Below are 15144 nucleotides of genomic sequence, written 5' to 3'. Positions count from 1 at the left end.
TTTCAGTTAGGGAGTGTAAGAGTCGTTGAAAGGAGAGAGATGGGCTCCACCTTCCAAAACCGTGGCCTAGACACAGTGGATAACAACCCACTGCACCTACAGTCTCAAAAACTGTAAGCAATGCAAAAAGATGGTTCTCTTATTGTGCTGTGAAGAAATTTAAGGGACGAAAACATTTCACAATTTCCCCTCAGCAACTTCCCTTCGTATGCTAGGTTTCATACTATGGTTGTTCTTGTATGTATGCGATCTGTCTGACAAACAACGTCAAGTGCATGAGACAAGTAGCTTTGTCAGTAGGGCACCGTGCCACTGGATATGTTACAGGAAGTCGAGATGCTAAGACCTTAAGTTTGACTTGCTTGTGACAAATGTTTGCGATCCATTGCACGCGTACAGCAACATGTATCTGCAAGCAAAACACGAACGTACACCTACCTTTATGGATAAAAACACTATCTGATACAGATTGTTCCTTGTATCTTTTCTAAAATCAAATATGACTCAAGATCAATTTTGTCTCCTCTTGACGTGATTTATTGGCTTAGATTAAACCCAAAACCTTAAGGGAAGTTTGAAAGTATTACTTTCAAATATCTGATTGTGCTGGGAGGCAAGTTTGAAATGTTATATGAAACAATTTCGATTACTACCCGTTGATATTATTAACTTTACACCAAGCAATATCTGTAAGTCATATTCACTTGGCATATCAAGCAATTTGGGAGTGGGTCGTAAAAAGTAGGACTTATTTGTATTCTAATTGGCCCGGTGGGTACGGATTTTTCGAGAGATGCAGACGGAATGGAATAAGTGTTCAGAGTTCTTACTTCTTAGTGATTTCGTAATTCAATAAATATGTGCCATTACAAGAAGTAGTAGATGCATTAGTTGCATATCTTTATCCTGGCCTCAGGACCAAGGAATAATCACCTCATAATACGAGTGAATACGATTTCAGGAGTCATTTATCATATATTTTAATCACGAAAGCGTCATCTCGGGTAATACCTTTCACTGTATTTCCGTATTGATTGAAAACTGTCTGAGCCGAAAATTAAAAGAAATTTTACCATATAACTTTTAGTTGCAGCAAGCAAATTTTTTAAATACTTATTTCAGGACCTCTTATGCATACGCATTTAAGGACAAGGCCAATACTTGAGGATAATGATTTAGATCAGAAAACATCAGCCTTTTGGCAAGAAATGTTTGGAGAAAATGGAAGAGTGTCTCTGCAGCACTTGGCCTTCGTGAAAACCGTCAATGTACGCCGATGAACTTATCTTGTGAAGGTGGATTCCTTGACAGTGAGGTGGAATTGGATCTTGATGACATTCACTGTAGGAATAGATCATCCAATCAGCCTTTACTTTAATGGTTATCGATCAGGACTCCAGGTCAACCAGAAGAACGAATGATTGAGCGTCTTTATGCAACAACTCCGCTGGCAGCAATCAACATCGAAGCTACCGGAAAAAAATGTTATGAAGATAATAATCATTTTCAACGGACATTATCTTTACCATATCCGCGAACATAGGAAGAGATTTTTGACCGTTTCATAATTGAATGTTGGCGGTGGGGTATTCAAGTAATATTTGAAGCCCTGAAGTCGGCATTTTGCCTAAGTGACGAATGAGTTCGATGCACCGGTCGGACAGATGGGCTGTAGCGTCTGACCGGAATAGCCTCTCCCGGGCAGGGACCACCAAATGAATTTTCCAATGCAACACATGGTTAAGCGATGCAGAAATTCTTTAACATACGTTTATGATAAACCATAATTTAAAACCTGGAGTCTTAACCCCCAATACAAAGCTTGATTTGTCATGTTTGTTTTGGTTTAAATAGTGGGAGGTCAACTCCGGCATTTTAAAGGGCTACAGCTTGGCAGTTGAAATAACACCAGTTTTTCACCCCCTGTCCAAATGTTTCAGTCCAGCTAGTGAGAAATCAGGCCCATCTCATGCAGGGGTCAGTTAGAGGTCAAAACATGGCAGAGGTCACACATCTTGGCCAAAGTTTGAAAATAATACACATTGTACTCCTTAGAAGAACACTGCAACTATCTGATCTCTCGAAATATGCCAAGGGCAAGAGCATTATATTAGAAATGAATAAAAAATAAACAAATCGCAGGTACGCATTATACGTAGCAACACATTAAATGCAACGCTTTTGCCTCCATCACGTGACAAACGTGGGGCAAAGAACATTCGTTAACCCGGAATGACCAGAACGATCTAAGTTCAGAGGTAATGCTGCCACTATTAACCCCTCTCACCTCATTTGCATATATATTTGGCATGATCGACTAGCTTACTTCAATTAGCAACATTACAAATTGTTGGCTCTTCTACTTCTGGGCTTACATGTAGAATATTTCCCCGCCAGGCAGTTTGACATAAATGTCTTATTACTTTTACTTTAATAATTTTTCTTGTGTTTATAATTGTTAACACGATAGATAAGAGACTTTGCTTTGTTAGGAATTGCTCAATGACAAAAATAACTTGTGATTACCGTCTGATAAAAATCTGAATCCCAGTGTACTTTCATGAGTTTTAATGATGAATTACAGTTCACAAATGCTAATCTGAAAATTGGTCATGACAAACATAGCGTTAATCTCCACAACGCAATTGCTAATTGCTTGGCAGCAAATACCACTAATACAGAAATCTAATGAAGGGGCTTATGCAATTAGCAATTATCAGTCACTCATTAAATAAGCATTTGCCTAATCATCTCGTGATGGCGCTCTTCGATATCAAGAAGAAGTAGACGTCGCACCACCTGCCAAGGTATGATCTACCAAACTGCTTCCCTAATAATTGCCATGACCCGATTCAATCTACCAACACTTTTTCAGTGTCCAGATGTAAATGTCACTTGGATTTATTGGCGGGCAATACACCCCCCTGACGCCAATTTTCTTATACATCATGCCTTCTAAACGACACTTTACGACGTAGCAGAGATGAGTTTCCATTTGAATAGCCAAAGGATCGCAGATCGAGGTCTCCCGGTGCAAGTGGAATAAGTGTTGTGTTCGGTCGGTCAATCAAAATGCATACGTTTGTCCATAAACTAGTTGGAAAAGCGTTGCGTGGCTGATGCTTAATCGTGGTTTGTTGGCGCCACCCTGTCTGGACCACACGTTCGTTATGTGCTTGTTAAGGCTTCCTGGTAGTTGAATTGTTGGTGGAATCAGACGTAAAAGAAATTGTGGTTTAAGAACCATTTAATGCAAGGAGTTGCCTTTTATTTATAGTCCCATTTATACATCATGATATATTTTTCTGTCAATTTCATACGAAATATGCTAGTTTCTTCTTCCTCCCCGCATCAATATTCTGTTTCTTGTCAATGGCCAAATAGTCCATAGGGTTAACATAAGAAGTTCAATGTACTCCAACAGCCTTGAAGCATCAGAATGAATAATCAGTTGACGTCTTATCTACAGTTTGCAGGGCAACAGACACCCGATCCACCCTGGTTCTTCTGAAGATTCTATCCTTTGATTCTAAAGGTTGACGCCAAACATTGATATCTGAAATCCGTCACCTTGCATCAGGTTTAAAATTCATTAAATTCATATGAAAATTCATCAAGTGTTTTGTTTTTGTCTTGTTGTGTAAACAATTCAAAGCAATAAGATTAAAAGAAATTATCATTATGAAACACCTATATGTTACACACAGGTATATGAAATTTTTATCGGAGACGAGACCTAGCGCAGCAGGCGAAATATACATTGTGCATGGCTTTGTGCATGACTTTGTATTGTTCACAGCTTGACAAAGTTCCATATCTTTATTTCGTTTCCTATCGCCCTACCTTTCCTACGTTTGTTGGACATGATTAGCTGCTTTGCTGCAATAAAGTTGGTATGTTTTTTTTTACCATGTCAGAATCTTTCGACCGTGTCTTTGAAGCAACTAGCGTAGATCATAATATATTAAGGCCTATCAAGGCTGATGTTCACGCTTGCTATTTCCCCCCTGGTGACTGTAGAGGCCGATTCTGAACATAGATAATGAATGTTAAGGGTTAGGTACAGCAAACGTGGGTTGTAATATCAAAACGTACCTTGTAACACTGTTGTTAGCTCTGGGACAATGACAGCATTGAGACGGAATTCGACCGGTTTCGACTTTATTAGCCTTTATCAAGCATGAGTAATCCTTGTGACACTGGTAATGAAGTTTTATGACCAGAGAATGTTTATCCATACGCCAACACTCGACAGTACTGCTTCCACATTATCATTGACATTCGGCACAGGGCTAACACAGTGAAACCAGAAGAAATAACCGCAATCCAATGGAACAACGAATTTGCCTATTATAAGATGATAGATAGAATATAAAATGAACACAGTTTTGTAGAAGCCTACGTCGTAAATTTACGACAAAGAAAGACCTGAAATTTCTAGACTGATACAACCTAGGTTTACCTGCTTCATACAACTAATTGATACAGACAAATCTATCTTTCTATTGAGTTTAGACAAACCTTTGATTATTTAACATTTCTGCTCTTAAATTTTAATTTCATTGCAAAGAAGAAGAATTCCAATTCACTTAGATCATGCTCCTTGACAATGTATACATGTGTCTGTAAACTATTATTTTGTCGTGACCTGTACTTTACCCAGTGGGTTTAGTACATACAATAAAGGTCTTCACTCATTAATTGTCATGTATGAGCTCCCGTTTAGTTTTTTTAAAGTTTTTTTAATTTATTCGAACATACATAAATACTAAACATACCAACATATTTACATTACACATTTACAACTCAACAAATAAACACAGTTACATATTGTTGCAGGGGCCATTCCCACTGGCTTTTTTGCACTAGGGTGTGCTCCCTAGTTACATATATCTACAGGGGTCATTCCCACTGGCTTTTTTGGCTAGGGTGTGCTCCCTAGGACTTTTTTTACAAGGGTGTTTCATCCCCCTGGATTTTCTGTGCTAGGGTTTCTTCCCTAGGGCTTTTGTGCAGGGATCCTCGGATGTCATCCCTGGGTTTCTGTGCAGGGTTTTCCTTCCCTGTGTTTTGAATATAAGACTTACCAATTGTTTGCATTTATTACAAGTTTTACAAAAATTTTACAAAACACATTTATACATGAAACATATCTTCAGCTCCCGTTTAGTTGCTCTCATCACTTTTTCCTTCCTCACCTTCTTGCCCAGGAGATACCTACCAGCTGCGACATCTGCAACGCTCGGATGAAGGGCCAGTCTCACCCGCCCAAGTTCATGACTGACACGGAGAGGGGGGTGCCCACTTGGTGGCAGTCCGTGTCCTGGCTCGACTATCCCAACCCCATGCAGATCAATGTCACCTTATCTTGGAACAAGACGTTCGAGTTAACCAATGACATTGTGGTGAAGTTCCAATCAGTCCGGCCGTACCAGATGGTTATAGAGAAATCAATGGACTACGGTAAGACGTGGATGCCGATGCAGTACTACGCTAGAAAGTGTATGGACTCCTTCAACAAAATGCCAGTCACAAGCAGCACGATATCAAGAAGGGACATTGCAAAGGTCATCTGTACTCAAGTTTACAGCGGCGCGATGCCGAGACCCGACGGAAGCGTACGGCTGGAGATTGAGGACAGGTTCAATCGGTATTTGAACGCTCTGAAAAGCAAAAACGACATCTCGGTAGAGTTGGAAAACCACCAACAGCTCAGAGACTTTGTGACGTTGACTGATCTAAGGATACGGCTTTTGGCACCAGCCACCAACGGTGCGTACAGTAGGAGTACCACCATGGAGCTGCTCAAGTATTACTACGCTATATCTGACATCCAAGTCAGGGGAAGGTGAGAATTTCGAACTACCTATATATAGATTGTCCAACGTATGATAAAGGCCATCCAAAATATTAGTCAATACTTGTAAATCTGGTATGATATTACCACAAACACATTTTCAATGTGGTATTACACTGCCCTGTTCATATATGTACCTGTACCTACTATGTAGGCAAATCTGTTCACAACTCTATGCCCAAACGAGACAATGTTTTACAATTCTGACGCAGCATACTGTTATCAACATGATGAATATTAACATGCATATTTAGATTGTCTTTATTGTTATTCTTATAAACTAGATTATTTCTTTAAAGTTGACAGGTATCAGCAATAGTCCAACTGCCATGTATGTACAAGTTGCCGAGCATTGTACCTGTTACAACTGCTATTCTTCTTTTCCTTGTATGTAAAGTCTGAAAAAAAAACTGCTACACATGGCAATTTACCTCACTGTAGGTGTGAGTGCAACTTTCCTGGTTAGGACTGCTTCATGATCATACTGCACTTGATATAGGAATGAATGAATGAATATGTATATGATATATGTATATGATATATGTACCGTGTACAAATGTCGTGCAATAATGTTCTCTCATAGAACGTTGTATGTAAAGTCTAAAAACAAACTTACTACACATTTCACAATATCTCACTACAGGTGTAAGTGCAGCCTTCACGGCTCGGACTGCTTCATGGTTAACGGTACGATGACGTGTGACTGCAAACACAACACGGAGGGGCCTGACTGCAGCAGGTGCAAAAAGCCGTATGACACGCGAAAATGGAAGGCGGGAACGTGGAAACCGCTACCCAGAGGAACAGCAAACGAGTGTAGAAGTACGTAAATTCTAAAAGCTTTGGTATAGTGGGTACCTTGCCCAATTACCAGGGCTATCCTTTCATACTTTTATAGTACCTTCTGGCTAGTTGGGCAACCCTGACTTGCTGTATGTCTTCTCATACAGCTAAATATATCAAATCAAATCGCTTATTTAATGTCGTAGATTTCAATTCATTATCTGCAGCTATTGAACTGGGGTCTGCAAAATAATGCCCATACACCAGACTCCCACCATATTTACGATTCGAACACCATTCTACCATAGGCATCCCTCTATAATGCTTTTCTCAATTGAGGTGAATCATATTGTTTTTGCAAGTAGCTAGTAGTTTAAGCGCAATGTGGATTCGCAATGGCTCGCGTTTCTAGCCAAGCACACCAGTCATCCTTCCTATTCTCGATAAGTGTATTGGGTTCTTTTACGTGTAGAGGTTTGACGCTTCAGGCTTCTGCCTGAAGGTTCCTTATACACTGGGCCGCCGGCTTTACGTAACTATCCGAAAGACGCTTTATGTTTAAAAGATATATCATATCAATTGTATGTTTGAATGTTTTACCAGATTTGATATTTGTGAACAATTAATCATGTTCCCTCCGTCTTCCATTAGCCTGTCAGTGCAACGGTCACTCTGAGCGCTGTCGTCTGATCCAAGTCCTTGGCTACATGGTGTGTATCGGTTGTCTCCACAACACCATGGGAAGGAACTGCGAACAATGTTTGCCTGGCTTCTACAGAGACGTGACAAAGAAGATCGTCGATCCCAACGTGTGTGCTCGTAAGTTGACTCCAACAGGAGAAGAGCATTCCTATCCTAGATAATAGATGTGCTTATTACCTTCGCCAAGAAGGTTATGTTTTTGGTATTCTTTTATATGTGTGCATATGTGTGTATGTATATATGTGAAAGGCTAGCATAACTCGAAAAGACCTGGATATTGATATTCATAATATGAGTTGATCTTGATAAACCTCAAATGACTAGCGACTCTCTTAGGTACTGCAGCTAAACCTTCGGTTTGATCACGAGTTGGTTTCTTTGTCACCAATACCGAATCAATACTACTCCGTTGAGAAACACCAAAAAAATCTTATGGAATATATATGTACATCCAAGAAATATCTCGAGAGCTTTTCAACCAACTGTCCGATTATTATGACGGCATTGAATACTTAAAATTTGAGAGACGCTGGACCTAATTATTGAAATGAAAGCACACATTGTTGTTTTCACAGTTCTTATTGAACTGTATAAAATTGTATTTAATTTAAGATAACAAACTCCGTCGCACATATTATGTTAACTAGCTGATGAAGATTTGTCAGTGCTTTCTACCAACTAATCCCCTCTCTTGTTAAATGTGCAATTCCAATCTACTTTGCAATCACACTAGAACACGAATAGACTGCTGCATCGTAATACATTTAATGGAACGTATATCTGACAGCATTCCGTAATCTCTCCTTTGTGTGATTTTATAACCTGCCATCTAGGGCCTATGGGGGTTATGTTAATGAGCGGTGTAGCTTTCATTATACCTTATATAAAAACACGATTTAAAGTTGTTATCGTTAGCAATAAATCAAGTTTTATCTCATCCTACATCTTTGCCGTGAACCTCATAAAATCCTACTTAGTGATCCTGAATTCACCACATACTATTTACACATTCACTTTATTGTATTGAAAGTTACTGCCTATCACATCTAGCACAGTAGGTTCTTTATTAGTTGTGTTCCTGAGTCGTTTCAAACATGGCAGCTCATTAAAGGAATGATGGAATAAGGCTGATAACCTAGTAGCAGCTGCACGGATTATCTACGAGGATATATCTCTGGAAAAAAACTCCGTAGATTTACATCACATATTCTGCTGTCATTTGAATCTTTCGGGTGACTTTCCTTTTACAGTACTCTTCATAACTCTGTTTATGGGTAATTGGTAAAATCTGATGAAGCAACTCTGCTTCTTTCAGCGATAAAAATGTCCTACTAACCATTCGATTTAGTCTAATATCACAAAAAGAAAATCAACACTTACATTGCATTGCATTTTGCCCTTCCATAATAATTCATTTTTAAACAAAATGTTCTTGGGGAACATGTGTATCGTTGACTTTCGAATTCGAGTGCTTGCTACTGTTTTAATTCCAGGCAATAATATTTTTAAACATAATATTAATATTACCGTTGAAATAATTACGGCAAGAATAATCATTGGAGTGTTCGATTTGCGATTCTTTACCAAGATGCTGACAAAAAGAAGAAAAAAATGCACGGTTGGTGTTGGCTACGTCACTCGTCCGTTTGCAGCGGTACTTCAAACATCCGGAATTACATCTCTTTGATGGCCGACGGGTTATTTGGGGGCCATCTCGATTGCGCCCGAAGCTACGAATCTTGATAAAGACGCTGTCAGATCTTGTTGACGCAGACACATGACCTTTCAAGTCACTATCGTTAGAACTTTGCCCCCGGTCCTTGATTTGGTATAGAGTTCCGCTTGGGGCATCAGAAAAAAGTTAACTTCTAATTGTCGGCATGAGAGAGTACATTGATTTCACGGACATTTAAGCACTAATCGTAAGATCATCTAGATGAACGTGTCCGAACCAGTAGACAATGACGGATGACCGGTGGTGCAAGGCGGCCCGTACGTTCGACACAGCATTGACTCTAGGTGATCCAGGCCGTCCCATGGTCGTACACGTCTCCCTTCTTAATTAAAATAAGACAGATCTATCCCTGTTGGCGAGGGATCGTGACAATGCAGGGCGAAGTAATCCATAACGTTAATATGAAATACCTGTCACGCCTTTGTACTGCAATGCAAGCACAAGTTTCAGGTAGTTTTGCTTCCGAATCGCTAACCTTTTGAACATAGTTTTCTTACGTACACAGCCTTATTGTTTTACTCTGTTGTGTAAGATCTTACTCCGCCCACCAGGGACGACGGATGATGATGACTTTTCCTCTAAAAACGTTTCGACAGTCTGTCTGCTAATTTCACTGATGCACAAGTTTATTTTGCTCTGATACTCAGGACAATCTCATTTTACACTGACGAACAGAGCATACAGACTCATATGAAACGATTGAAAGTTGTGTACATTAAAAAAATGTTCAATTCATTTTCTAGCCTGATGAAACTATTCATGTTTCGCTAACCTCTGTGAAAATCTTCATATAATCAAAGATCCTCTCTTTAGCTGAACTTATTTCGTTATCAGTACGCCGTTCTTACTCCTCACAACTCTTTCTCTGCACAACGGTAGCGCTGAAGCTTTCACAATACTTGTGGACCACAGGCAATTGCTGATTCTGGAATGTTCTGTCTCAATTTGAAGATCAATGCTTTTCGCATTGTTGACAAACGGCCGCCGACAGGCCCAAAATGAACTCAGATATATTGAGGTCTCCGAGGCGTGGCTAGGGACGCTGTAAGGGTTCATGATCATTTCTAGACGAGCAAGTCGACTAGCTGGTTGGCGTCATGTTGCCAAAGGCGTTCTTCTGACATGTGTATTGTTTTAACAAGTTAATACTTTGATAAGAATTCGCTGAAATCTTCTAATCGAACCAGCGATTTTGTGAATTAAAAGACGTACTTAAAGCCAGTAGACTACTTCGGCATACCACATTGGATTCCCTGTATAGTGCAGAATAATGTACAATTATTCTACAATCAACCCATATTTAAGGAGAGCATACAAGTAATTAATAGACTCTCTTTGAACTGAAAAATAAACGTTGATTCTTCAGGCCCATGTTCTGAAAGCATTTTCACAAGATTGTAGTCCAGACTGCTTTTTAAACTTTGCGTGTGTTGTCGAGGATCAAACTCAAAATAATCTACTTCTGGTGACTTTCCGACTCTGTTTATCAGTCGAAAGATTACGCAATATCCTGCAACCATACACATGCAATCAAACGATCACGAGTTGTGTAATGGGTGATACAAAAAAGAACAATCAACAGGCGATCACAGATTAATGGCCATGAACATTAGGCCGACGACTTTCATTAAATACGGGTTCCACCAGCTGCCAAGAGAATTCATCATGTATCGATCCCGTAATTATTTTCTCACGTATAGTGACACCAAGGCAGCAAGCATCATCAAAAACTGCTGTGTAATTACGTTGTGGTCGTTATTTGGAAATCGCAGTTTACCACTGGGAAAGAATTTGGCAGCCTCCCGTCCGTGATGTAATGATAGTTCAGAAGTAAAAGAAAAGTAGTTGTTTCGATAGAAGGTGATACTAGATGTGGAAATAACGGATACACCAACACTTAGTCTAATGGATAAAATATTTTACAAGTATTCTGATTGTAGAGTTGTTTAGTCCATGGGCCACTGACGTGTTTTTGGTAACGTCGAGAGGGACCAGTCTCGAACATTGCGTCTGCTATAACCAAAGTTTATTTTGATGTATGCTAGTCTCCATGAGTAGCTGTACTTTTGTTATCACGTGGACACATGGCGCCATTGAAGCAAACCTCACTTTTGGGACTTAACTCAAAGAAACGGAACAAAATATCAAACATTGATAATTTTCGGTGTATCGGTAGCACAAAAAATATCACAGGAAGTACACAATAATCTATAGAAAATTATGAGTCTTTTAAATCCCATATTTTAAGAGATACAGCAACAACGCTCACTTGTCTTGCTTTATCCCTCGCTTTGCTACAGCGTGTAACTGCAACCAAGTAGGATCGAGGCACAACAAGTGTAACGCCACAACCGGAGAATGTATCTGCAAATCGTACACCAAAGGTCCGAAGTGCGACTCCTGCGTTAAAAACTACTACTGGACGGATAGCCAAGGCTGTGTTCGTAAGTATCGGGTTGATATGACTGCGTTACTGTGTATGGAATCTAGTCACTTCAGGCTTTTAACAAATATACGTTCTTTCTGCGAAAGCATAAAACGGTGTAGCAAGTGAGGCTAAAGTAAAAAAAAGACGAGTCTAGTTAATTTATCTATGAGATTAAATGCTCTGTGCTGGAAAAATATATGAATTTTCAATTGCGTTGATAATGATCTGGTTTGAAACATAAACTTACGTTGTATTGCCTTATCCACCTTACAGCTGCTATCTGTAACAACGACACGCTGTCCTGTCAGAACAACGGGACCTGCCTGAACTATCAGCGTTGTGACTGTCTGGTGGGTTACGGGGGCAAGTTCTGTGAGAGACAACTGAAATGCTATACTGGAACGTGCGCTCTTAGTGTTGGTGGTTCCTCGTCTCTCTCGCCACCGATGTCCACCGCTATCCTGACACTGCTCGTAGCTGGGGTGACCACACTTCTTCTCGGCATGGTGACAGATTCGCTCCCGTGGTCATGACGATATTCTATGGACTGAAATAGACGAGTTGATGAAGGCGCATATAGGTAGCTTGACGCCACGTGCCCTTTTGGTAGCTAGGATGGTGACTGTCTTCAAAGATGCACAGAGAAGAGCAGCGCCGCTTGGAGCTTGTAACGTCACGTAAGGAGCAATGCTGAATACAACGGGACTGCAAATCAAGAAAATGTAGCTACGAAAGACGAATATGGTTTGGAGAGTTGTTCCTTGTTCACCGAGCAACTTGGCTTACTGTGATGTGACGCATCTCGTGCACATAAGAACGATTTCAGCTACTTTCACTTAGTTTTTAGCAGCACAAGGGGCCACAAAAACTTGATTGCATCAAAAGAAGAGGGGCATACGTCCAACGAAATACGTTCGCACACGGTAACAAGTTGTCACAAGTTGTTGTGAGTTAAACTTATTAGCATGTGCGATGATTGATTGTGACTGGGATATTATGTTGTAATCATCGTGAAAACGTTGAAGAATGATAGCATATGTTGTAAAATGTCCATTACGAAGCGAGATGAATTCGCCTTTTCACAATCTCTGATTGAATTCTGGGCCTCCAGAAGATAACATCCGTAAATCAAGTTTGTGTGGCCTTAAAAGGAACATACTGTGGGTGTTGTAAATAAGAAGTATATCAAGCATCGGACATCCTAGATTGCAGTTCGCGGTAAAGGCGCTAGATGACGCTGTAGGACCAGGCCCTGTCAAAAGTCACTTGTCTAAGCGAAGCAGTTTGCTTTTGCCATGAGAAAGGCTTCACAAAGCTGTGTTGAGATCTACGTACAGAATACTAATCTCATAGCGAAACTATACTGTCAGATGCAGAATAAAGTCCAATGCACTAGTGTGGAAAAGTAAAAACCAATAGATATATTTTTGTGAGCTGATCCCATTAGTAATTACCGATTGAAATAATGTTAGAGAGAGAAAAAAATAGCAAGCATCTGTAACTGTAAATAGTAACGCAATATATAATTATACTTAGAATGACACAGTTTTCCACCTTTTCGTTATCACATAAAACATTTACAACTACAGGACTTAGATTGTGAGTAACATCTTTATAGTTCTTGTGGAATTGTCATTTTTGAGTTTAGTGCATCTGTCTACCGCTGCCGTATGCATGTAAAGTTTGCTGCAGAAATTAACCTAAAAGGAAATAACGGGATATTGGATACCCATGGTTCCAAGCTTACTAAAGAATTTGAAAAAATGTGTATTGACAAGAGTTGTGGTGTACATTTATGGGTAAGCATACATCTGAAACAGTCGTTTACATATCCGGCGATCAAAATGCTTCCTATATATATTTCACTATGCAAGTCCACAAATGTTCGTTTTTTTCATTCGTATTTTGATAAGAACACCTTTGCTAGTCTTGCTGTCGTGTACCTTTTACTTCAATAAAAAAAAATATAAGCCGTCTGTTTATATCAATGTTAAAATCAAACGTCAACTCAGAGGTGGCACAATAATGATCAAAAGCGCCATCTGGCGAAAATGAAAGAAACTGTTCATTCACATTCGTTCAACATATTTCAGGCCATGAGTGTAGTCAGTTACATCAGACTTTATGTATGTAAATACATGCAAATAGCACACGTACGTATTGAATAACCTGCATGCTGCATCATTAGGACGTTATTGTAAATTTCATCTCCCTGTACTTCAGATACTGTGTATAGATAACCTTTCATATTTGTGTTTTGTAAAGCCATCTTACTCCTAATTTTTCTAACTTGCACTGTAATGATGAAACTGAATCCAACAATTTCGCTAGACAATATGTTGACCAATGTATGCAGATATATGTAAAGAATAGTGTTTTAAAAGTGGTGCCTACATCAAATTGTACAATGTCGCTCAGTTGTATATTTCACCTGTACATGAAGCTATGGCTATTGATATCACAATGTATCAGACATGTACACAATGTAGTGTTCACGTACATGTATCTAGATTAAAGCAACAACCTGTGTGAATACGAATAGTATAACAATGTAAAAAAAAGACATGGAACGCAGTAAGAGTTTTATACCATGCCACTAAAAGACAACAAATAAAGAACATGACTAGATGTTTTGCTGTCGCACCCATATTTGTCTTTTTTCTTGACGTTCAGACAGTTCACTATATAGGGTAATCCAAAAATATTCTAAGTATCTTGCAGTGTAGATAGGAATATGTTTGGAGGCAAGTGCGGCAAGCATAGATGCAATCACGAAAGCTGCCCCCCCCCCTTCCGTGTAAGAAAGGCTGACGTTAAATGGAGTGAAATGAAGAAATAGACACCATTTTGTAGTTGTCACTATATGCTTTGACCGTCTATACCTATATCAAAGACCAACTCAGGACAAAAGATGGTGTACTGGTGTACGTTTAAAGATACGATGGTTCAAATAATTACCTTCGACGAGAAGGTTATGTTTAGGGTAGCGTTTGTATGTGTGTGTGTGCGTGCGTGTGTGTGTGTGTATGTGTGTTTGTGTGTGTGTGTGTGTGTGTGTATGTGTGTTTGTGTGTGTGTGTGTGTGTGTGTGTGTGTGTGTGTGTGTATGTATATGTAGAATACCAGCATAACTCGAGTACAAAAGACGGAACAACGAACTTTTACCGGGGCTGTGCAGGCTACAAAACCGGGTTCCCCAACCTGAACGGCGAGTTCTGGCTAAGGAATGACAACTTATACCACCTGGTTGTTCAGAAATTCTACAAACTCAGAGTGGATATGGAAGATGTGGAGGGGAACACAGCATACGCAGCTTACGACACGTTTGCCATCTCGCCTGAATCACAGAACTACAAGCTCCATACAGGGACTTACAGCGGTACTGCAGGTAAGGCTGTCCAGTGTTATGGTAGATTTTTGCAAATTGATAACATGACCCTACCTTTCCGTTGACCTTGAACTTGCCTCTATGCTGCGGTATCTTGATTCTTATTTATTGGCCCTTTTCCAATTTCATTGTAACATCTCAAAATAATATGGTAGCTACGTTTTATACCTACAAGTTCAAAAGTAGTGAAAGTCTTCGGTTCTTGCTGGCTTGGGTGTTATTTGAATTTCAAATTGTGAGGTATAATAAAT

The 15144-nt window shown here is 39.6% G+C and overlaps 1 protein-coding gene across 6 annotated transcripts in view; it reads left to right on the top strand.

Moving 5' to 3' along the window:
- Positions 1 to 14133, top strand: part of LOC136441988 (netrin-G2-like) — a 76966-nt gene extending 62833 nt beyond the window's left edge. For 5 of the 6 annotated variants that reach the window (XM_066438567.1, XM_066438568.1, XM_066438569.1 and 2 more), the window contains 5 exons: positions 5211 to 5848; positions 6501 to 6679; positions 7292 to 7459; positions 11378 to 11521; positions 11779 to 14133. In XM_066438567.1, coding sequence (XP_066294664.1) covers positions 5211 to 5848; positions 6501 to 6679; positions 7292 to 7459; positions 11378 to 11521; positions 11779 to 12038 — 1389 coding nt within the window. In that variant the 3' untranslated portion in view covers positions 12039 to 14133. The remainder of the gene's footprint in view (positions 1 to 5210; positions 5849 to 6500; positions 6680 to 7291; positions 7460 to 11377; positions 11522 to 11778) is intronic. The other variant, XM_066438573.1, reaches the window with a different exon arrangement.
- The last annotated feature ends 1011 nt before the right edge of the window (positions 14134 to 15144 follow it).

The sequence above is a fragment of the Branchiostoma lanceolatum genome, chromosome 9, assembly GCF_035083965.1.
Source record: "Branchiostoma lanceolatum isolate klBraLanc5 chromosome 9, klBraLanc5.hap2, whole genome shotgun sequence".
Taxonomy (NCBI): Eukaryota; Metazoa; Chordata; class Leptocardii; order Amphioxiformes; family Branchiostomatidae; genus Branchiostoma; species Branchiostoma lanceolatum.
The sequence above is the reverse complement of the archived record's forward strand: the minus strand, read 5'-3'. Positions and strand labels throughout refer to the sequence as shown.